The sequence below is a fragment of the Camarhynchus parvulus genome, chromosome 3 (genome assembly GCF_901933205.1).
Source record: "Camarhynchus parvulus chromosome 3, STF_HiC, whole genome shotgun sequence".
In the NCBI taxonomy this organism is placed as follows: Eukaryota; Metazoa; Chordata; class Aves; order Passeriformes; family Thraupidae; genus Camarhynchus; species Camarhynchus parvulus.
In genome coordinates, this window is record NC_044573.1 from 83,107,502 (window position 1) to 83,133,052 (window position 25,551).

A 25,551-nucleotide genomic window follows, 5' to 3' on the forward strand; every position below is an offset into this window, starting at 1 on the left:
GGTGAATAAAATTCGGTACTTGTGATTTTATTTTATAAATTTATTTTGTTGCACGACCATTAAATAACTTCAATTTCACATATCCTTTCAGAAAAGCCAAGAAGAAGTGCTGCATCATGGGATTCTCTATAGTATTTTTTTCCACAGCTAACACCAATGCAAAGGATTTATTTAACTTCTCTGAAACAGGCCTCTCTAAATACTCATTCTATACCAAGATCACTGGTTCAAAAGAATGGCAGACACATTGCTCCGGGTGCCTCAAAAGTAAGACCTATTCAGTTTTAGTTCTATATAACATTTGCTCGAACATTCCTTTGCCTGTCTCACCATATTCTTACATTTAAATATGTTTAATACATCATCTGGGTGCGAATTCAGTTCTTAAAAAGACACCTACTACTTTCTAACAACTTCCTTTAATCTGTTGTCTGGCTCTGCTGTCTTTCTCTTGCTTTTTCTCAAGCCTGTCATGACAGGTGGTGGGCACTGGCCTTGAATATCACATACGGCGTCCTTAAGTAGCTTCCATACCACCTGGTACAACTTCCTTCTCTTAGCTGACCTTTTTAAGGTTCTTTTTAGTAAGGATCTTTATTTTTGTGTAGTGTTCCTTCTTGAATTGTTGTGGATTGCTCTTTGTTTCCTGTTTTTCCAGCATGCTGAACCCAATGGTTGCTGTTGTGATGTGCCTCTTGTGAACCAAATTCTATGCAGGATAAAGTCAAGGGTGTCATTTCCCCTCACAGCTGCACTAACCAATGTCTTGGTTATTTTATTGACTGTGTCTAAAATCTGAAACTTTTCACAACATCCTCATGAGACACTAAGGGAGAAACTGAAGATGCCATTATTGTGCTCTCTGCTGCTTCTCTGATCTTTCAGCAGTGAGCATTCCCAATCCCAGCTGGATACATGATGAAACAGAGCCTAAGCCTGCTTTGCTTTTTCGTATGTACGCTCAGTCCACGCACACACACTGATCTAAGGCATCCAGGAGACATATGAAACTATTTTAATGCATAAATTAATTTTATCAGTAATGCTTTGGGCCTTCTGTCACTTTATACAGAAAGCTGTACTTGATGAAGTCCCCAATATTTCTTAGATAGTAATATTTCTGATACAAATTCTGTATCATTCAATGACAGAATTTTTAAACAAAAGCAAATATTTTGACCTTTTAGTGATCCTTTAATGTTTTAAATTTCAAACTCTCTATCTTCAGTCATTTTGGCATTTCGGAGTGATGTGCAAACAGTCAGACTCAGTCACCATTATTTAGAGGCATTTACAGCACTTCCCAAATGGGCTCACTTGTGGTCCCCAAAACCACCAAGAATTATGTTGACTCAGTGAGGAAAATAAAGTAAAATCACAAAGCTGAGCATACTCACATAAAAGAAAAAACAGAGATTCAATGACAACCAGTAACTGTTTTGAAGGTTACTAAATCAGAAATGCTCAGCCACAAAGACTAATTGCTACTAAATAGAGAAATCTTCTTAGTCTTCGGCTAAATAAGATTAGATCTCTGCATTAGAACACATAGCACCACTATGAATGGCAGGGGGAGATTTGTAAGATTTGTATTAAAAAAAACTGGAAACATTTTAAATGCCCAACATTTCTATTTTAGATATTTGTTCTTTTAATTTCAGGACACAAACACATGTTCAGAGTTTTCTTCAAAGCCTTTTTTCCCAGAGATGGTTTTCAACCAATGGTTAATTTAAATAATCCAAAGCTCTCCCTTTGCTCATAGCACCAGAAATTATAAGAAACATTGCAATCTTAAAATCCTGTGCAGCATTAAAAATGTTCTTTCCAAATATACCAGCTAAAACAGCACAAAATGTTTAGATGTTATTAAGGGTATAGGAACATAGACTGGAAAATGGGAAATACTGGAAAAACAGCTTATCTACTGGAAAACAGAAATGTAGTTTTTCCCTGTGACAGAACAGCATCTAAGAGCAGATGTAAACTAAAGTACAATCTTTAGCACAGAAGAGCTACATGAAAGTACAGAGACACACATAAAAGTACACTGCAAAATGAAGATACTCAGCAGCAACCCCCCAACTTATGTCAGTTATCACCTCAATATTTCAGTTTACACCTCAATTCCATTTTTTGCAATATTTTGTAGTATTTCTCAACTTTTTACAAAGCATCTAATAAACAATTATATTTAACCCTATATATGAAAGAGCTGCCACAACTGCAATTTATTACATGGTTCTTCCAGTAAGCCCTATTTCAAAACACTCTGGAAAAGTAAAGTCTGAAAGAATGCAGAACATCCATGTGTTTTATTTTTAACTATTTCCTTCATCCATTTATCTTTGGATCTTAAACTAGATTTGAATTAAATTTACTTACACAGTTTCCAAGCAGCTTTGTAAAAACAGGGATGTTTTAGGACAAGGTTTAAGCTTACTTTCATTAATCACATTCTAAATTAATTGTATATTGAAGCAGTAAGTAATAGTGATCTATGTTGAACTAATCATACATATAAACACGCAGGCAGGTATGCTGGAAAAAGGAGTGACACAGATGGAAAAATCCAAAACAGCTGTAATTTGGTAATCTGTCAGACTGTAATAGACGTGAACCTGGTGCCACAGTCCTCCCTGGTATGCAGGTTTGTTCTTGACATGCAGTCAAGAACCTGCTCAAACTCTTTTTTCCATACTGAATATTTTAAACCAACTTTTTAATAGGAAAGCTAGGTTTTATTGGAACAGACACTAAAACAGCTGATTTCTTTTCAGGGGGTGGAGAAAACTCAAAATAAGGAAAGTTGAAACAAAACTATATGTACATAACCTTATCTCCATCTTGCCCACTGCATCCTCATAAATCAATCCTCTTTTCTTAGGCTTGTTCTCAGTTCAGCACACCAGATACCAGAGCTGCAGAACAGTTTGCATAGTGCTCTCTGGGTCTCTAGGGAATGTCCCTCTGAAGCCTGGGTTCCCATTGTTCTCAGCAGATTTCTGCTCTCTACTGTACAGAGGGCTTATTCCTTGGCCATCATTCCTCTACACCTGTGTGTTGCTCACATTCTATAAAGTTATTCCCTCTCAGTGGGGGTCTCCTATCTCCTAAAGGCTCCATCCTGATTTCTGTACTAAGCAGCTACAGATTTTCAAAGACTAAAATATATATGACATAAACATCTGATTATTCATAATAATTTTTTAAAAAATCCACAAAACCCAGATGAAAGCCTCCATTACAAAAATAAATGTTTGCAAAGTGACTGAAATAATTTTGTCACATGTTCTCAACAAGAGATCGCACAGTATGCATATTCTACTTTCCTAGGTATTGAATCCATTGTACACCATCTTTACATTATTAAACCACCTATTTCTGGGCACAGTAGAATGTTACCAGGATAATATGGATCACTCTCTATCACTTCCAGGATTTCTTGCACTGCTTCCCAAAAGTAAAAAAAACCAAAACTTTAAATGGCAACAGGAACACAACTTGCCTATTCAGCTTACTAAAGTGTTATTTTTAGTTCCCCTTTAAGCTGTTGAAAAATAAGAGCTGCTCTGCAGCTCATTGAAGAATAGTATCATCCCTTGAAAATAAGAGAGACATTGTTACTCTTCTTCAGTTATATGACATAATCTGTGAAATAACTGTGATATGATAAAGGAAAATGTGTTCATCTGCCTTCACCTGACTCTGTATTTCGTACAAATTTTAAAATCTGTCATCTGCTTGCAGAACACAGTTTTTTCCATCACACACTGTACTCCCAATCCAGATTAGAGTGATGTGAATGCTTTTCATCTTTACTTGGTACACTGCCTACCACCTCTACAAATTTGGTTTAATTTTTCTCTCCAACATCACAGAACATTAGGCATCAATAGCCGTCAATCACAGACTACCCATAATATCCTATGGATATGCATACATCTTTTGTCTTTGATGTACTTAGATGTTCATTACTTGCTTTCATGAGCTGGCTGTTATGTACTACTATTAATTCAGTTATGATGCAAGTAAATTTCCTTGTTGGTGTAAAATGCCACTCCTTTGGGGCAGGAATAAAAAGGTTCTCCCAAAGAAAGCTTATCCTACCACAAGCATCTAACTTTAACCATAGATGTTGACTTTAAGGGAGGAAGTTCTTCCTGAATGAAATATGGAGCAGCAGGTAAGAAATATGTGAGAAGAGGAATAAATCTGGGTCTGGGAAGTTCCTCTCTAGGCTAAATGATATCACAGAATCACAGAATCCCCTGACTTGGAAGGGATCCACAAGGATCATCAAGTCCAACTCTTAAGTGACTGTCATATTTCACTTTTTCTCAAAACAGCTACTACATCACAGAAAATTTTCTGACACTAGGGGAATATTACCTTTTTATATTCAGACCCCGATTATATGCATCACACATAATTTTACGTAAACAAGAAAATGTAAAATAAAAGTTTCTTCATTTTACAGGACAAGTAAGAGACTTCTTGTAGGATTCAGACACAAGCGTGCCCCACATATTGGAAGTCCGACAGATAAAGATTCTGGATTTAGATGCAAGAAACATGGGCCCAAGAATAATTTTTCATTTTCCTTAAGCAGTTACAGTTTCCCTAATTTTAATTAATTACCAAACACAAAGTGAAAAAAAAAGTCTCATTGTAAATGCAAATGTTCTGCTGGAGTCACAGACTACAGCTTCATTTGGCCTTTTCCACCTTTAGAACACACACATTTTTACAGCTGAATAGACAATGCAGGCTAGTTAAGCAGGTAACAAATTTAAAGAGATCTGAGTGCTTCTGTAAGAAATATATATATTACATAATTGCTACTGTTTCTATCTGTGCAAACTATCCAACAGCTTTTACACTATACTACTATTACTCTCATGGCTGTATCACATGCTATACATGAAGCACAAGTTATTGCATGTGTATCAGCCTGAGTATATTCTGTGGAGTACAGGTCACCAAAATTGCCTCCTTGAAAAGTAATTTTATATTTTATAAAGACTCCTGGATGCAGCAGGTGAAATGATCAATAAATCTCAGGAATGGCTTTAGGTTCTCTGAAGACAAGGGCCAGAGCACGGACCTGGGAAAGCAGGACTGGGAATGGGGGTCCTCTGGATGGAGACAGCAGATGCCTGGCTCTGTCCTGGTGTTGGCTACTTCTCTGGCTGGGCAGCATTAAGGGAGACTACAGCTGGTATTTTATTACTCACTCACCCCCCCCCACAAGGGGATACATGCTAATGAGGACTTCACACAAGATTCACTTTTGCCATTAAATTACACTGTAGCCAGTAGAGAGAACTTCCACTGTACTAACAAGAATGGTGACACAAAAAGTTGGCAGAAGATCACCAGAGAATAGGCTGCAAACAGCTCAAAATAATTCAGGGCTTTCCATTTACTTGGCTTTTAACTTAAGCACTTCAGTGCAAGCAAGTTAAAGTGTACAAAATAACTGCCATTAAAAGAAAAGGAATAAAAAAAGGGGAAATATAAAAACCTTGTAAATACATTTGAACTAACAGATATATAATCACAATGGAATTTTATACTGCTTGTAACATAACTGCTAGAGGCACTTCAATTCAACAGAATTTATATATTACTATAAGAACGTATTTAATAGAAGAAAAATGACAGAGAGCAAAAAGGAAAAGCATTATAGGTCACTAGAGAACACATTCAAATAATTTAATCATTATACTTTTCCTTAGATGTTTTTCTGCATATGAACGAGTTCTTTTGCCAGAAAAATGTGTAAAACTATCTCTGAAGCTTTTGCTGAGGTTCTCTATGAAAGTACATATGGTTTTATACTAAACAAAGTGTGAAGATTATTTCAAATGCTAACATTTCTGATTATTAGTGAATGTTGTATATCATTATGATTTCCAGATATATGTCAAACAAAATACTGCAATGGATTTTTTCCTTGTGCTTACTGATTTATACATCTAAATTTCATGCAATCAGTAAACTAATTTACAACTTGAAATTAGAAACACACACACATAAATAACATATGAAATAAGGAAACACTGCATATTGTATTTGATAATCTTTAATTTTTTCTTGATATATTCTTCTTCCCTTTCAGAGGGAAAAAAAGAATCCCCATCCAAAGCTGTGCAATCTCTAGCACTAAAGGCTCCACCCACCAATACATATTCAAGATTATAAATTAAATATTATTTGATTAAACATGCAAATCCCCAGAGACAGTAATGGAGTGTATTGGGTTTGCATGGCCAGGTTTTGGTAGTGGAGAGGCTACAGGGGTGGCTTCTGGGAGCAGCTGCCAGAAGCTTCCTCCATATCCAGCAGAGGCCAATGCCAGACAGCTCCAGGATGCTCCTGGCCAATTAGAAATGGTGGTAACACAGTTAAGGAGAATTTAAAAAAAAGTCACAGTCACAGTTGTAATTGCAGTCAGAGGTAGTGGGCTGAGAACATGAGAGGAACAGCTCTGCAGACACCAACCAGGGTCAGTGCAGGAGGGGCAGGAGGTGCTGCAGGCACCAGGGCTGAGATTCCCCTGCAGCCCCTGGTGCAGCCCATGGTGAGGCAGCTGTGCCCCTGCAGCCCATGGGGACCCACAGGGATGCAGAGATCCACCTGCAGCCCATGGAGGAGACCCACACTGGAGCAGGGGTGCCTGAGAGGAGGCTGTGACCCTGTGGGAGGCCCGTGCTGGAGCAGGGTCTGGGCAGGGACCTGCAGACCTGTGGAGAGAGGAGCCCACTCTGGAGCAACCTGTCCTTGAGGGACTGCACCCCATACTAGAGAACTGGTACCCATGGGATGGACTCATATTGGAGAAGTTAGTGGAGAACTATCTTCTGTGGAGGGAACCCCACACTGGAGCAGGGGGAGGACTCCTCTTACTGAGCAGCAGGAGATACATGTGATGAACTGACCATAACCCCCATTACCCATGTCCCTGTTCCCCTCCGGAGAGGAGGGGGGAAGGTGTTTCAAGGTCTGTTTTTACTTCCCATTATCCTGCTCTGATTTTTTTTTTTAATAATAAACTCAAATAATATCCTCAGATTTTGAGGATGTTTTGCCTGTGACAGTATTTGATGAGTGATCTGTCCTGGAACTTATCTCAAACTATGAACTCTTTTTTGTATTATCTCTCCCCAGTCCAGGCACAGAGGGGAGTGAGAGAGAGACTTTGGTGGGTGTCTGGAATCCAGCTGGGGTCAACCTACTAAATGCAGGTAAATGCATCATTTTAATTAGCCAGTGCTACAAAGGAGAAGGATACCCAGAAAGTCTGGCATTTTTTCTCAGGAGGAGAAAAGCTGGCAAAAAAGGACAAAATTAAATATATATCCTGAGATGGAAGAACTCTATCACTGGTTTATTACTTAAAGTCTTCCCACTTATCCTAAGGCTATGTATTTTTATTTCTTAAGGAGCTGTAACAAATTAGTGTTTCTCTCCTCTACAGTGTTCATTTATATACTGTATAAAGTACTGAACAAAGAATCAATCACCTCTTTTCTCTGGCAGATGAACAAGAAGGATAGACATTATCTTCTTTTCAGTAAAAATGCCACAGTTCAGCTAAGGTATTTAACTGCTGTATAAAAGCTACCACAATATTCACTCCCCTTTCTGGGTTCACATAAAAAGAGGCTCTCCAAACAGAAAGTTTGATCCTAGACAGACTTTATTATCATCACTTACTGTAATATCATTAGGTGCCTCACTCTTCTAATTATTCAAGAAGTTTAGTAGAGTATTCTCATATGCTTCAGTGAAGAAGTGGGAAAAAAAATCAGATCCATGCACAAATGTGCTGTACTGCAGCAGTTCAGGGTATGAAGTGCTACAGACCTGCAGAGCAGCCCTGGAGCCTGCAGCAGTTGCTGCCTCTCTATGCTGATCAGTCAGCACTGGCTCAATATCAACTACATTATTATATGCAGGTTTTTGTTCATGTCTTTAAATGCTGGGGCTTCCACAGCAGAATCTTTACTATTTTATATACCTTGTGATATGACAAGTGCCTAGATCTGAGCATTCAATAAAGTCCAATTCTCTGAGGAATAAATTCTCTCTCTTAATAAAGGTGCACATCTAATTCTGCATTGTCTAAATGGAGAACTGATCTAAATTTGTCAGTTACAAACTAAGGTTTTTAGTATACTGAATGAAGGATGAAAAGAATATGTGCCATACTTGAACACTGAGTTCTCCTTAAGATGCCTTCACTGTATTTGCTGCTTCCTCTGGAAAGCTAGCTGAGTAACTAGATATAGAGTTCCTGTATTTAATAGCCACTTTCCAAAAAGTTTTACAGCAAATTGTATTTTTTATCAACTCAATTTTGCATGCCTTTGTAATTTTTGGAAATTTATCTTACATGCTATTTCATAATGGGAATAACAAAGCATTCTGTATGTGAGAAGACATGCAGTAAACAGTATTAGCTTTTAACTTCTCATCTTCAGGCAGACAGTGACCAAAAAATAGAATAGAGCTCTTTATTTGTCCAGAATGACAAAAGATGTGCCCATTTCTAAGTACTCAAGAAATGCTGATATACTACTCAAATAGACTGCATGCCTAAATGTAAAAAGATTGGAATGGTTGATGAACACACTGCAAACTTAAGCCATTCAGATAAGTACTTAAGTTGAATTTAAGACAGAAGCATGAAAGGAATTAACCTCATTGTGCATTAAAGATGCATCTTTTTTATTAAATGTACGTTAGGCTCTCCTTAAGGTGTGGCAACCATTACAGGTCCACTATATTTCAGATTTTTGCATCTAGCTAACCTACTATTCAACTACCTAAACAAATGTTTTATCTAATATTATATCTGGCATTGTGATAGTGCAATGGCTATTTGCTGGTGAAAAGAAAATTAACAAAATAAATTCAATTTTCTGTGCAAGGATGCTGATATCCAGTTCAGTGTTACACGGTCTACCTGTTCCAAAACCACCACCAACATCTGCTGAGAGTAATGTACTAAAAATTATTTGAATGGCAGAATTCCTTTCTAGAAGTCAGAACTTTACGCCATGTGGTATTTTTCATCCTGTTCTACACACCTTAAAGTTGGACTTATCAGAAAATTAGCTTATGTTGCATTTTCTCAGAGTTCCTAACATTTATGAATTCAGCTTTTAAATATTCTTTTTTAAAAAAAGCAACTTAAGAAACCTTTTATTTGTGTTCATTCAATTAGATTGGTAAAAAAATTGGTATCATCATCCCAACAAAGCAAAAACAGTTGCATAAAACTGTTTCTGCATTCACTCCTACTCTCACCACAGCAAGATGTGGAGAGAGTTAGGTGTGATATAACTAAGTCCTTTCCAAGTATCATCCATGCACCCAGAAACAAAGAGCTCTGAGAAAGTAAGGTCACCCAGTTCTTATGGAATAGTACAGAAACAGGCAGAACACAAAACTTCACCTGTCATGAGACCAGCTACACCAAGCAGACCAGCAGACCCAGTCATGTCAGTACAGCTGTGCTGGTTGTACCAGCCCAGAGAATGAGCACGCTCAGATTTCAGGAGAGGAGTCTGTGAGATAGAGCACCATCAGCTGGATAGAGCCAGAGATGCAGATGCTGGAAGGGATTTGCTTTCTGTCAGGAGAGACTGCCTGCTGGCCCTAATGCCTCCTCCACACCTGGCACGGCCCACGGAGCTGGGAAATGGAACTATTGGTACAGAGATGCAGCAGCTTCGTTCAATCATAAGCTGCTCAAAGCAACTGAGGATCCTTGGAATACACTTCAGATTGCCTGCACTGCATTTTGGCTAGATTATGGCAATAGATTTGCGTACACTGGTATTTCTGTCTTTTGCTACAGCAAGATCCATTTTCTTCAGCGCTACACAGATGGCTGGAAAGAGGGTGAGTGAGGCTGATGCATGGCATGGGCAACACACAGCCTGTAATACTGAGCAATCCTGAGCCTGCAGTGAAGGCAGGAGCTTCCTTTCCCTCCAACAGTTTACAATACAGAAGCTCTGGTGGAGTTTGCCCTGTTAGTGATTTGAACTCTACTTATGAGCCAATTTCTGTTTGCAGGGATAACACATAATGAAGATAGAATGAAACTAACAAAATTATTTAGCAAAACTACTGTGAATGGGAGATTGATGGAAGACGATTTTCAAAGCTTCCTTGGCACAGGTTACAGCTGTATTGAGGGCTGCTCAGTACTTTCAAACTGCTACCTGTAAACTTTGCAGAGGGCAGTATTCAAAGGCAAAGGATATGAGATCAAGAAATTTCCCCAGTGTAGACTGAATGGAGACAGCCTACTGGAAGCTGTATCAATGTGTGGCTGTTATGCCTACAAGTTATCATAAACTACAACTACTGCTATAAAAAAAGAATAACAATAAAATGAAATCATGAGGTAGGCCTGATTTTGACTTTCAACATGAGAGCAGCAGTTTCTGTATATCATACAAAATACTTGCAGGAAGCTGTGTAAGAAAAAGAGAAGACACGGTTAATACTACACATTTTTTTTACTGTCTTAATTTTCCTTCTCCACTCAGCTACACTAAGTCTCTTCATGCTAGAAACAAACCTTTTACTCTGTTTTTACAGTGTCCAGAGTATTTAAACACCAGGGTAATATAAGTGCAGAGTTCCTATTCTAACAAAAGCCTTTCCTCTTCCCCTGCTCCCGATTTTATTTTCAATTTGAAAATTGAAAATACTGCATTGAAACAAGTCTTGTTAGAAAGAGTAAGATAGGTCCTCGCAGCAAGAGGATGAGCCAGGGTCACCTTCTCACACATAATAATCAGCAAGTATGTTGTCAGTCAGTGGATATTTGGCTCTTAACATGAAGGACAGCAATGTTTTTCTGTGGTTCAATACCAACAGGTCCATAGGCAATAGCAGCAATAACAGAGCAGAGGAGGTTAGAATTTTACACACAACCAACTATACAACTGATAACCAAAATTAAAATATCATGTGACCAGAAATATCCCAAGATCTACAAACCTAAGGTTAAATTTCCTGCTCTAACATGTGAGGAACTAAGATTCAGAACCATGGAGCACTTGCAGACAGAGACCCAGCTGTCTTCTGCCTTTCTCCTTCATCTAGCCCCATAATGACTTTATCCTGCTGCTCCATGAAGATTTAACTACAAAAGCTTAGGTCTTGATTATGTTTTTATTATGAAACAAGGAGGTGAAAGTAATCAGGCAGTGTCAAGATTTCCAAAGTGTTGGGTGTCTGCTCAAGTGAGGCAGCAATTATAACAGTGTTGGCCTTTTTCTGCAATCTAAAGAGCTAGTTGGTGCTGTTCTCTATTTATTTTCCTTGCCCATCAGTTCCTTACTGTCACTATGACAACAGAAGCCTGTAACACAGCTGCAAGGGAAGGGAAAGGGGGAGCATGCTCCAGCTGAAAGGGGTGAAGTGACTCAGCCAGCAGGGAGCAAGAAGGGAAAAATGATATTCACTAGGGAAAGAGAAGAAAATAGCCACAGTGCCTCTTCTTTCTCTGAGACTCCTCTATTATAAGACAGGTTGCTCAACAAAAATATTTGTCATCACTGTAATTTGAAATAGAACAAAAAGCAAGAAAACAAAAGTCAGAGATAATGGCCATAATCCCCTCTCCTCTTACTATGAATGCTGTCGCCTAACTTCAGAACTTACTTTAATCAAATTACCTTCTGACTTATGGACATGTAATGAGAAGAGATTCCATTTGAGACACCAATTGTAGCACAAAGGAATAAGAAAAGATGAAGGTCAAAGAATTACGACAGAAAGTAAAGGAAATGACCTGAGTCAGCATGCCTCATTAAACATGCACTTGTTGGTGAATTCTTACTCTGCTTAAACACACATCTCTCCTCTGGGATCCAGCCCAGCATCCTCTTTACTTTGTTAAAATGGCAAGGCATAAACCAGGTGTATTGGGTCTGCATGGCCACGATTTTGGTCGTGGGGGTGGGCTACAGGGGTGGCTTCCAAGAGAAGCTGCCAGAAGCTTCCTCAGTGTCCAGCAGAGCCAATACCTGGTGGCTCAAAAATGGATGTGGAGATATCCTGATGGTCGATCAGAAATGGTGGTAATGCCTCTGTGATAACCTAGTTAAAAAGAAATCAAAACAAAAAGGTTGTTGCACAGGTGTAATTGGGCCCAGAGAAGAGTGGGTTAAAACATGTGAGAAGAACAGCTCTGCAGACACCAGGGTCAGTGCAGAAGGAGGGGCAGGAGGTGCTCCAGGTAGCAAAGCTGTGATTGCCTTGCAGCCCATGGCAAAGCAGCTGTGCCACTGCAGCCCATGGAGATCCACCTGCAGCCTGTGGAGGAGCACACACCAAAGCAGCTGGATGCCTGAAAGGAGGCTGTGAGCCCGTGGGAGGCCTGTGGAGAGAGTGGCCCTGCTCCCAGGCTGGAGCAGCCTGTCCTTGGAGGACTGCACTCTGTGGAAGAGCGACCCATGCCACAGCAGTCTGAAGGAAGCTGTTGCCCATGGGATGGATTCAGTTTGCAGTAGTTCAGAGAACTGTTGCTCGTGAGATGGACTCGCATTGGAGAAGTTTGTGAACTTCGTATCTCTAATTCAAACCTGTTTTGCCTATGACAATATTTGATAAGTGATCTTTCCTGGTCCTTATCTGAACCCATGAATCCTTTGTTATAAATTTTCTCTCCTGTGTCCAGTTGCAGAGGGGAGTGAGTGGCTTTGGTGGGTGTCTGGCATCCAGCCAGCATCAACCCTCTACACTAGGATTAGGGGTATGTTATTTTCTGTACTACAGCAACATATAGTAATGAAACCTTATTTCAAAGGTAAATTTTTGTTATTGAAATACTTGAGGCTTTTTTAGAAGTATACAGAAACTAATATAGCATCTAAATATGTACTTTATTTACAGTTACAAAAATATAAATCAGGGATCTTTAATAAACCATTAGCATGCAGCCATGGCAAAAGTAAAGCATTACCAGTGTATCACATTGCCATGTATTCTTTTTTCCTTAATACATTTTCAGCATTTACACACTTTCGTAGCACCACACACAAACTTCAGCTAAATATCTGAGGCAGAATTCTTTGCCATCTAACTTTCAAAGTCATCTTCCAGAGGGTTTTTTGGGAGTTTGGGGTAAGGCGGGGGGGGTTTCTGTGTGTGTGTTTGTTTTGTTGCTTTGTTTGTTTGTTTTGATGACGTCTGCCAACATGTTAATGTCAGAAACTATCACAAGAAATACTGAAGACTTCTGTGACATTAAAAACTCATGATTTGTACCATGCGTTCTGCAATAGTCCCATATGCTTGTGAATATACTGGCATTTGGAAGATGTAAATAGTTACAGAGAGTGGTAGTTAGAAATGACTGGTTTCTACATTGTATATAAACCGAAATTAGTGAGTCATCCTTACAACTTCAACTGATAGCCCAGTCCTGTGTTTAAAACCCTCAGTGGACAGCAGTGAATTTCTTGGTAAATTCTACACTCACCTTCAGGAGGTTCAGACTTGTTTGCTATGAAATCAGGAGAAGTGATTACTCCATTCTAGCTGGCTGCTTGTCAGAGCACAGAATTTGCCTGTAACACTGCTCCAGGACACTGGTAGTCTGGAGATGTTTTCCTGAGTGCCTGCCCAAGCTACACCTTAAATGTTTATAATTTGTATCACATTCAGTACACTAGAAATATTTCCAAGAATATGGCATCACTCTAAGTCAGCTTTTGCAATGCAAGTACATCAGCAAGCATCTTCTTTCAAGTATACACTTAATTCCCTAAAATTAAGTATGATAAAAGTTAAACTCCTAATTAGAATTCTTGACAACTCTTAAATCAGGTGTCACTTTAAAAAGGAAATCTTCTCCTGTTCAGATAGAAATCAAAAATTTTCCAAAGCAGTATTAGAGAAGTTGATTTAGGTCTTTCTAACTTTTAATATAATTCCAGTGATGCGATCAACCCACAACAATGTCAGCACACATATAAACATTACTGGATCTAAACTTCTGTTTTTTCTAAAAAATTAAGCCAGATTTAACAAATTATTAAATACATTATCTGAACCCTGGAAATAAAAATGGTTATTTAATCTTATTCAATTTCAGAAAGAAAACTCTGGTGATTTTTTCTATTAAGGAATGTCATTGCATCTATCAACAAATACAAGGTCTGCCAAGAGGATATTGAAAGAAAAAACATCTAAGTACAGAATTCTTCAGCTACCGCTGTCCTAGATCTCTACTTGTTTGTGGCATCTTTCACTGTAACTGATTCCAAAATGTCAAGTGCATTTAAGCTGAAGAAGAAACAGGTTGTAGAGAAGACAGTTTCTTAACTTCACAGACATCTCTCCTTCCAAGCTATTCATTAATCTCTAAACATCACAACATTTTGAAAAAGCTCATAGTAACAACCTCAACAGAGGCGTCATTGTTACTACAGTTTGCTTGCTGATGATGACATCCACATGAGAATTCCTGAAGTTGTTGATGGCTCAGAAAAATCTGCTATTCACAAACTGGGAGCAATACACTGATTTCTGCAAGGACAAAGCTAAACTACAGAATGTTATCACATATAATTTTATCATGCAAAGATATATTGTTTTAATACTAAACAGTGGCATCCAAACTGGCAGAGAATTAAAACCAGAACACCCAAAATTAACTAGGGGAAGTCATCAATAAAAATTATAACGACTTAGCCTAAATACTAGAAATACAAAAGAGCCCAAACGATCATATAATCCTTCCTTGCTGAATTATTGAAACAAACTTGTTGAAGTAATAACTCTTTCACAGTATGTTTTCAACCCGCGAGTCCATGCCACCCTTACTAGAAAAGGAAAGACCTGTGCTAACAAATCTAACAAGAGAAGGTAAGAGAAGCTAACGTCAAAGTAAGAGCTATAAAAGTAGCTGAAAGCAGAACAGTAAAACCTTTTTTTTCCAGCAAGTTGTAAAAAACAAGCTACACATCTGTACATCAATCCCATTCACTTATTTATGCTATGATTCGAAATATGACTTGGTTCACCTGTGTAGCAAAACACTGGCTATTATACTAAGAGCTGTACTGTAGCATTTTTCATTATTCAGGTATACTTAAAGAAGTAATGAATTAGATAGGATTTTTGCTCGTAAGAATCCTTTAAGAGGCGTGTTATTCTATTAAAAAAAGAACAAAACTGGAAAGAATTTTATTATTTTTAGTTTGCAAATGCAGAATCCTTACTCTGAAGCTGCCACAATTCCCTCAATTAGTCTCGTTATAAGCCTTGGATATTATCACAGAAGTTGCCACAAGACTCTGGACAGCCAATGCAGGAGCAGCTGACAGAAGGCACTATAAAATAACCTGATTTGCAGGAGGTTTTTCATAGCTTTTTCTCTCAGATGTAAGATTCAGAAAAGCAATTGTAAGTGTTCTTAAACTCCTTTGTTTTCAAGAGAAGTTGAGTTTATTTCATGTTGAGTTCTTTCCTGAACTCTTTTATTTGAAATAAGTAACATTGAGTACTGTTAAACACTTTGATTTACAGTTAAGAAGCCCTACACAAACAATATTTACTGTAATACCAGTGAGATAACTGTATATATGAATGAGCTGATTTGGAATTAAAGCAGAAGACTTATTTAATTAACTGTTTCTTGTAACTTTTGTCTACTGTCATACCTTCTGATTAATTTGAAAACATATCTAAAACACTGATACAGTATTAGTTTCTTCAAGGGTAAAGAAATACAAATATTACATACAGTAATGAAGTTTATATGCTTAAAAAGATGCTGTGAAAAGGGTGATACCTAAAAGATCTACAAATATGACTTGAGGATTGAACTAAATATCTTAGAGCAATGCACAAGTGAACCTGTTTAATCAAAAAGATTGATGGTGACTTGATAACTGTGCTTCTTTGTGGGAAGAAAATACTGGTTAAGAGAGGCCCTTCATTTCAATGGAGGAAGGTAGAAAAAGCAATTTTCAATTTTTTTTTTTTATTCAATAGAGACCAATTAACTGTTAACACCAGAAAGCAGTGGATCCTCTGTGACATCTTTGAAATGTGAATAGCTTTTTTTTGTTTGGTTTGGTTTGTTCTAAACACAAAGTGCTGAGCTCGACACGGGGTAAGACCTCTCTAACAAGCACAGAAGATTAAGTTAAATGGTCTAATGATTCCTCTGGTTTGAAGGCTACAAAAGATTCATAATGTTGGAGTTTCACAACTGGTGCTACCTATCAGTGAAAAAAGTTTGCTGCTGACCTTAGTTGCTTTAAACGTATTGCTCCCTTGGTGTGCTTCTGTGAAGTATCACATTCCCAACCACTTGCCAAGAATGTAAGTAGTCAACACATGATTCATAACAGCAGCTCTTAAAAACAAACATACACTTAAGCACCATTAAGTCTCCCTCAAATGGCTGCCTTTAAGTGAATCAAGATGCTACAGACACATAAGAGACTACCTGAATTTTCTTCTCCCCTTTTGTTCAGAAGCTATTCTGGACATCATTAATTTCATCCTGATAACATCAATCTTAATGGAACTAGCAGTTTAAACAACAATAATAATAGAAAAACTCAAACATATTTTAGAGCTGACAAGAAATTATTTTATAATTTTAATTAACTTCATCTTTTAAACCATTTCTCAAAAGCAGTTGATGTTGAAATACATACTTCAGTGACTGAATATTTCGGTCTTCCACACAGCAATTTACCACAAAGAAACATCAGCCATGGCACATCCATTCCTCTTGTTATATTAATTCAGATAGTCACATGTGGTTCCTTTAATTTATTGAGAGGACACAGCAAATCACCAGTGATGCATAACTGAAAAATTATAATCCTAAAATAGAGTCATATTATTTACATGATACAACAATGAAAATTTGGTAAACAATGAAATTAATTTTTGAGTCAGATTTTTTTCTGTTTAATTTCCATATCATTAATTCCCCTTAGTTCTGGGCTAGAAAAGGATGACACAGGAACCTTTTCTTATCCAGTACGTAAACAATAGGGTTATATTTTTAGGAAACAGTGGAAGGTTACCTGTTGCCATATAAAATATATCATATAGATAGTATCAGGATTAAAACAATGCATACACCAAATCTCAACTTCACTTTATGGAGCTGATCCTTTGGGCATACCTGGGATGATTCTAAATATAACAGATTTATTTTATATATTTATATAAAATATTCATACATACAGTCATACATGCACCCTCTTTTTCTTTCAGTGTCAAAGGTTCTCATTAGAGCTTTCCTTAATCCCTTCAAAAAAGATCTAAATTCGGGATACACAACTAAACCTAGGTGAGCAAACTAAGTAATCCATAGTGTGTTTAAGATGTTCCTTTAATATTTTTTCAGCACTACCTGAAATTACAGACTTTATCCTGCAATAGCTTTTATATGTATGCTTAAATGACATACACAAGTAAAGTGAACCATGTCCCCTCACCCTTGCAAGATTAGCACACATCTCCAATTGTGCAATCCTTTTTGAAACAAAACAAATAAGGGTCTAAACTGCAGCAAGAAAGATCTATCATTAAAGGGTTGTGAAACACTAGAGTAAGTAAAAAAGGGAATGTAACAAAAATCTCCCTATAAGGAGGTTTGAAAAAAATAATTAGGCAAATACCTGGTAAGAATAACATCTATAGTACAACATCAAAAAAAACTTGCAAAAGGAGCCACAGATTAAAAACCTTCACTTGAAATTTGTTTTTTCTTGATTCTATGACAAAGTGCAAAGCCAAATAACAAACCAATCCAAATGTAAGTCTCCCAGAATTCCAGATCCTTTGTTAACTGTTTAAAAAGTAGCTAAAACCCAAAACTTACTCTTCCTGAACAGCAAAACTGGGATCAGCTAAGAGCATTCTCCATCCAACAGTTAATACTATCACTAAGCAACACCAGCAGTCTACTTACTATCATGGTTGAGTACACTGGTTTTGAAATACTACATGAAAATATTAAATCTAAAAAATGAGCAAATGAAGACATTATTCAATACTTTACCCACTGTAAAACCAGGCAGGTATTTATATGACTCTAAAAAGAGACAATGTAACTCAGTCCTAAATTCTGTCCTGCTTAACTGCTTTGCAATGTATCTAACATCTAATTATGTATAGTACTGTATCATTGCAACATTTAATATGCACCACACATAATCTGATTTATTCATAGATTTTAAACAGCAGCTGAGTTAAATTTGCCACAAAAGTTCCATGCTAATGCTGTAAGGATATATCTGCAGTGTTCAGTATGTATGCTAGTGTTTTATTTAAAAGCAACTAAAGTCTCTGCATAAAACTGAATTTACCTAGAAAGTATCATGAGACTTCATTTAGTCTTATCAGCAAAACACAGAAGAGGAAGAAGCACTCCTCTAATACCTGAAAGGAAAGTACATGAAATAATAAACAGAAATTATATGGCATGGAAGGAGAGAAAAGATGCTTCAAGATTAGAATAAGCAGCTTGAATCTGACACGCTGGGAAAGAGAAACCCAGTGAACTGTCCAAAGACAGCTCTGCAACTAAACAAAGGTAAGGGCAACCTAGAAACAGCTTCTGGATTCCAAACATGAATCCTATGTAACCGAGAAAAGTACAACCTAGAAGCTCTAAATTAGAACATCTTTCCATTCATAATCCAAGAACTATCAAGATCTACTCTTATGTTACTCTGATAAAGTTACTTCTTTGTCACTCAAAAATGGTTTTTAAACCGTCTAAAACACCAAGGAAGAACATTCTTGATGTCACCTTCAGATGACCCTTAGTCACCTTGTATTTTGCTTCAGTCCCTTGAGCTACTTTGGTACCTTTATTTATGATCGGACTCTGACCGGAGCTCAGAACAGACTGCAGACCAAATTTCCAAGCTCAAAATTCACCCCTGTGGGTATTGTTTGCAAAGACAAGCAGAATTTGCCTTTCCACATCTGCAAGTTGCATTTAAGGCAATCTCCAGGCTGAAACTGATACTGTAGTTTAATAACTGCTGCTAATCAGGTGTTTTACTTCAGCTGCCTTACCTGGGTATCTTCTTTGCTATAGAACGTCCCTAGTGGCCAACGACAGCGATACACAATTCTGGACAAACATACATCCACAGGAACACAGCAATTGAAAAAACTAAATTCATTTGTATCATCTAAGCTTGGGACTTCTTTCTAAAGACAGACAGAATCAACTGAATTCTGGCAATGTCATTCAGAAAATCATGTGTTTAAATGAGGTCAACTTAGAATCCCCTTTAAAGATTCTATGCTTCTTCTCTTGTATCCTTTGACAACATCAATTATTATTTCTGAAGTTATATGGTCAGTTTCTCATCAGAAAGCTTTTCAACATTAAAGGATTGATACATCCCCCCCTACCAACTCCAATGATGAATACCTGTTCTGAGAGAGGCAAATTTGAAATGTTCTTAAGCCTTTACCCAATTCCTCAGAACATCAAGGGTAGATGTAGTAAAACAGCTTTATCTAATACTTATCCTTAAAAATAATATGACTGTGAGCAGGCATAATATGAGTACACATGTCACTTGAATGGGAGGAGCTAAAGACTTCGTCCTCAGTTAGGTTCTATGTAACTTCATAAGATCTGTGGCACTGCATGGCTATCACCAAAAGCTCAGTCTAGTCTAGAAACCCCAAACCATGGAAATGCACCCATAGGAAAGCACATCCTCATTGTGCTTACATTGCAAAACAGTGACACCCACTGGCAGCAACAGTTTAAATGCTTTATTGTTGCAGTCTGAATCTACTTGATAAGAGCTGCTAAGAAGTTTCCCTTCTGAAAAATTAATCACAGTAACAACCATGCAAACTTACCTGTTGAGTCAGCACTACTGCCAGAGTTTTCAGAAACTGCATTACTAAGAGCATCTGGAGTAACTGCAACATAACCGTCTGGAGGAAGATCCACTGTGTAAACTCTTCTTGGAGACATAACTGTAGCATCCTTATCTACAAAAAAGAAAATCCAAAGTATCTGGCTCAATATTGGTCTCACTACAGATTTTCTCAAATGTTCTCCCAACTGCAGCAATAGTGATCTTGAAAATCCTTACAGAAGGTCAGCCGAGGAACACAGAAATTATCCTATGACCAAGAGAACTGCATCAAATTTTGTAGCATCTACAAACAATCAAATACTCCATGGGTTAAGTTCTTTACACCAGAAGCATTTTTTCCATTGTATAAGTCAAATCTTCTCCCCTATCTTCAAAAGAAGCTTCCACTTATCACAATAGTGATATTTTAAGAGAGACTAAACATTTTTTCCCCATTCAGCATGAGCAGACTTTCTTTAAGAACTGCTTCACAAAAGATGGATGGATGGATACAAGCTTATTAGGAAGTGACAGAAGCAACAGAAAAAGAATCACAAACTGTGGTTTGCCCATTTGCACACTGTTTAGTCACAGCCTATACTTCTCTGAAAAGTGCAAAGATAAAGGAAGTTTGAAAGTCACACTTGACTAAGCCTCAGCAGTGCCTGCCCCAGAGGACTCACCTCCTCATCCTGCTCTACTTCTTTCTGGGGCAGGAGGGGAATTGCCAAGGGCCAGCTTTCCAACTATTTCATTGCATAGGAAACGATTTGTGCTGATGGCAGCAGTCTGTTTTTGTATGATTTGTTTCCCCTTTGAAGGGTATTTAAAAGTACCTGCAAGAGCAGCAGCAGAAACCTCATTTGTTCACCGGACAAGAAGTGACAGACACATCTCTGCTCCATTCACATCAAGTCAGACTGTATTTCTGTGCAGAGTAGTGACAACAACAGAGATCAACCACAGTGAGAAAAAACCTTTCCAGAAGGCCAGGATTTCAGGTGTCTCCAGCTGTTGCAATGTAGTATTAGATGGCTCAGTGTGAACTTTTCTTAATTTTGGATTGTTGTGCTTTTGTGGTTGTGTTAGTTGTTGTTTTGTTGGGTTTTTTAACACTCAGCCAGCTCTGTAAGTCAGCACAGACACAGCACTATCCTTCCCCTTTTGGGGGTAATCTGTCTCTTTAAAACACAGAGCTAGCTGTTAAAATGATATACAATAAAAACATTTCTGGCAGGTGGACACAATCAACCTCCTTACACCACAAACTCGTTTGCAGATCCCAGATGATCCAAGCTGATCACCGAGGTGCAGCTATGTGCAACTATGGTTGCACTAACTCCTAAATATTTAAAAGAGGGTTGCATCTGATAGATCCCTAATGAGAATTACTTCTATATTTCCAATAGAAGTATTCTATATTTCCAAATGCACTGACATTTCTCAGACAGCCTACTTCAAAAACAAATGTTCATTTCTGAGCATTCAAAGTACATCTGAAAAGACCACCACTGTTTTCATCATGAGGGAATAAATTTGTTTTGAAAACACATTCGAATCTTTTTCTTGAATGAGCCAGAAAGTTTCCAGTATTGATAATACTTACTTAGAGGGATAATAAAGGGAAAAAAATAAATAATAGTGAACGATGAAGAGCAACTATGCATTTTGAAAAAAATCCATTAAAAATTAACATGGGATAATTCTTCAGCAGATCCTTTCCACGTAGATGATGCCAAATCATTGAACTAGCAGTACCCGCATTGACTTTTTTCTCTCCCATCCAGGTTGATTAATGATGAACTGCTAGTTAGTGACAGTTTAAAATTATAAGGATGTATAAATGTTTAAGTTATTCCTTTCTGAAGGATTTCAAGTTTCCCCTTTTTTCCATCTTTATTTAGGTTTTGTAAAACAAAGATTATCAGGAAAACACTAAACTTAATTTACAATAGCCTTAAAAAATTCAAACATTTTAATCATATAAGCAGTAACTATATTGAGATAATAACTCTCCAGACAAAATAGTTACACATAACAGAATTTGAGGAACCATCTGTAACAAGAATCCTACAAGGAAGAACAGTTACAAATCTTTCTATGGAAATGAATGATGACTCAAGACTGTATTTTTTATTTTACCTCTTTAAATGGGAATCTCCAAATTACGTATTTATTCACACCAGCTGCATCTTTAAGAAGCTTGCAAGCTCATAAATCAAGATAATCTTGTGCAAGTGTGTCAAACCAAACTGTTACCATATCTACATCTGGATTTTTGGAGCCTGGCGCCAGAGTCTCCTTGAGCCAAGAAGAGACAGGTTGGTCAAACATAAAGTCAAATATTGCTGCAAAGAAAATGGCTGAGCTTATAAAACTGTGACATAAAGAGGGGTTTTTGATAAACAAAAGTAACCAGATATTAGAGATACTAAAGAATCCTCCCTTTTTACTGGTTAGAAGTCATTAATCCCATTTCTGAAGTTTTATTTTATGGGGAAAAAAAGCTCCAACAGCTAAAGGTCATTTACAATGCCCCAGAAAAGAGTAAACATTTTTCTTTAAGGCAAACCAAGAATACAGAATAAATGTTTTCAAACTATCTATCTTCTATTCATGTTCCCCACACAGAGATCCACAGCACGTAACTCAGCGTGGTGGTTTGTGCAGAGAGTGGGGAAAAGCATCTACACCATGCCATTACCAACATTACATCTCCAAACACGTTAGTTGATTGGCCAGCTGTGTTATCTCTTACTATCTTACTACAAACCAGTATCAGATCTTTTTAGGAGCTGAAGATAAAGCTTCCAGCCATACAGAATTGTCAACTGCCCAGTCAGTCATCTCAGGTAGTCACTGTATTTTGTTAAGTTTATTTTTCAGCATCTTTTAACCATCCCCTACTCGTAGCTCAGAATGGTGGCACATAGCACTAGCACAGTTTCCAGACTGCCTGAACACCAAGCATGGACAGGCACACCTCAGACACAGACACAGCCAGAGCACAGGTTCATAGTCTGGGTCCTTAGCTTGCTGTAAGACTAAACCCTGGACAGAGACTGAATCACTTTAAGGTTTTGCGCTGGGTTGGCCCTGGCTAGCAGCCCAACACCAGATATTCATTCTCCCCTCAGCAGGCTGAGGGTGGGCTGGCTTACAATGGGGCAAACAGGATTAAGAGAGCTCATGGGTCAACAGCAAGGAGATCCCAACTACAAGAATCTTTCCTCACTGGCTCTTTTCACTCCCAACTTCACCTCTATTTCCTCTCACTGCAGGTTATACTCAGTTCCTTCAGAGAGAAAGAGCAGTACAAGGAGGTGAGGGTAACATTTTGAAGTCTCTGCTGTTCCTTACTTTTCCCCCACAGAGATTTTCCATGGGCTGCCATCCTTCAGGATCATTTATTCAACAACAGAGTACCTTCTCCTCCTCTGACCCTAGGGTTTCCACTGTTGCCGCTCCTTTTAGTTCCTTCCTGTCTTGGGATTGTTTTCTCATTTCTTAAAGTGTCCCCTGGGGTGGCCCTGCCTCAGCTCTGGGCTCAGCTGTGCCCAGCAGTGGGTGGGCTGGAACTGGCTGTGTCCAGCACAGGGCATCCCCAGCCTCCCCTCACAGAAGTCCCACAGCCAGTGACTGGGCAGCAGGACCCTGTAAAGTTTTTCAATCAAGACAAAAACTTTGTCTTACCTGTGAAGTGCTTCTCTGCAACTCAGAAGCTTTGATAACTCACCCAAGTTTAAGTTCCCGCAAGGCAGAACTCATAAGAGCAAACAGAGAACCCAAGTCAAGCTAGAAAATCCTGCAGCTCCCTCTCCTCCCTCAAACAACTGTAAATTAGCCCAATCTTACGATGATTGTGATCTTTTCCACAAAATTACCCCTTGGAAACCCCCAGTTATCACTTTTCCAAACAGATGGAAAGACTTCATCCCCAAAAATAGGTCTTTATAGAAAAGCACAGAGTCCTAGTTCTGGCCAGGACAGTTAATTATGTTTTACAGCAGCCAGGTGCAGTGGCACATGCCTGTAGTCACAAGCTGCTGGGTAGGCTGAGCCCACCTGAGTACTTGATCCAGGAGCTCTGGGCTGCCCTGAGCTGTGCACAGAGGACATAGCCAAGACACCAGTGTTACTCAGTACCACCTCAGGTCACTTCCAGGGGCTCTTGCTTCCAAGAAAGGTGCTCCTTTCCAGTCACAGGGAATGTCCTGGGCTGGGGTGGACATTTTGCATGTCAATCACCCTCTCTTTGTACATTATTGTTATTAGTATTGTTGCTGTTACTGTTTGTTTTCTTATCTCATTGCTGTTTCCAGTAAACTGTTCTTGTCCTCACCAATGATCGCTGCCTTTTGCCTCCCAGCGGAGAAGGGGAGCAGCTGATGGCTTTCTTTTTAGTGGGAGTACTAAATTTGGGAATACCATTCCTAAACCGTCCTACCCAGGAAATGAGGAATTGATGCTGAATCAAATATAAGGTCTGAGTAGTTCAGTGTCATACCTTCTACAAAAGTCATTATTGGTAGTAGGCATTTTCTGTGCAGTGTTACAGTAGATTTGACCAGACAAAAATAAGGCTTGAATGAGGTCTGTTATTTCCCTTAAAAATTTTGTATTGAAGTATGATTTTACTTAGTATGTAAGCTAGAATATGACCCTATTATAGCTATTCCTCATTGTTATTGCATACAAGTGAGATTAGGACCCCAAAACTCTGACAATTCCCAAGGAACATATACACCTCATTATCTGAACACAATAACTTTCCCTTCATTCACTAGCAAGACAAACATCTATAAAGACAGGATTCAAATCCTGGGCAAGAGTTGTCTCCTTCAAAAAGCTTCATAAACTAAAGTGTACCAAAGGTGGTATCAGTGACTATCTGTATATACCTTGAGTGTCCTCCTGAACTGTGGTACAGAAAAATATATACTTTTCCTGTATATTTTTTTGATCAACATGAACACATCAAAATATCCTTCAACAGCATGAACAAATCCAGTGAACCTAAATACCTACCCATTTCTCAATGTATACTCATTTTTGTTCACACAGTATCCAAGTTCCTGGACATCAAGCTATTTCAGTCCATTAGCTACAATAAGGTAACCTCAGGGACATGAGGTGCTACGTTATGTAAAAACAGCCTCAGCTCCCAGGCTGACTTAGCACAGCCTTGTCTTCCAGTCTCACACACACTAGAGTGCTTCCAGACAGAAGCTTTTAGTCTTCTGTGCAATTGGAAAGTATGGTCCTTTTCCTTGGAGGGTGGAACTCCTACTGCTTGACTGCAGTTTTCAAGAGTATTCTCTCCCTCAATACTAGAGAAGTCACACTGGGTGGAAAACAAAAACAAAAAAAACCAAACAAACGACAAAAAAAACCAAACAAAAAAAAAAAAAAAGACCAAAAAAATGAAAAAAACCAAAGAACAAATGCTACCGGTCACTACAGACACTATCTCATTATCCTTACTACCTTACTAAAATTGGAATAAACCGGGGCAGTAACTCACACCACTTCTTGGCAGAAGATGAGATATATAATCCTTCCAAAGATTCTCCATACTTTTCTTAATACAAAAAAAAAAAAGTTTTCTGAATGACTTTCAGATAGCCAGTTATCTCAAATACTGTGT

General features: G+C 38.2%; 1 protein-coding gene across 1 annotated transcript in view; it reads right to left on the reverse strand.

The window, feature by feature from the left end:
* ERICH1 (glutamate rich 1) overlaps nucleotides 1-25,551 on the reverse strand; it is a 65,797-nt gene that overhangs the window by 16,088 nt on the left and 24,158 nt on the right. The window contains exon 3 of the mRNA XM_030945227.1: nucleotides 19,903-20,037. Within this exon, the coding sequence (XP_030801087.1) occupies nucleotides 19,903-20,037 (135 nt within the window). The remainder of the gene's footprint in view (nucleotides 1-19,902; nucleotides 20,038-25,551) is intronic.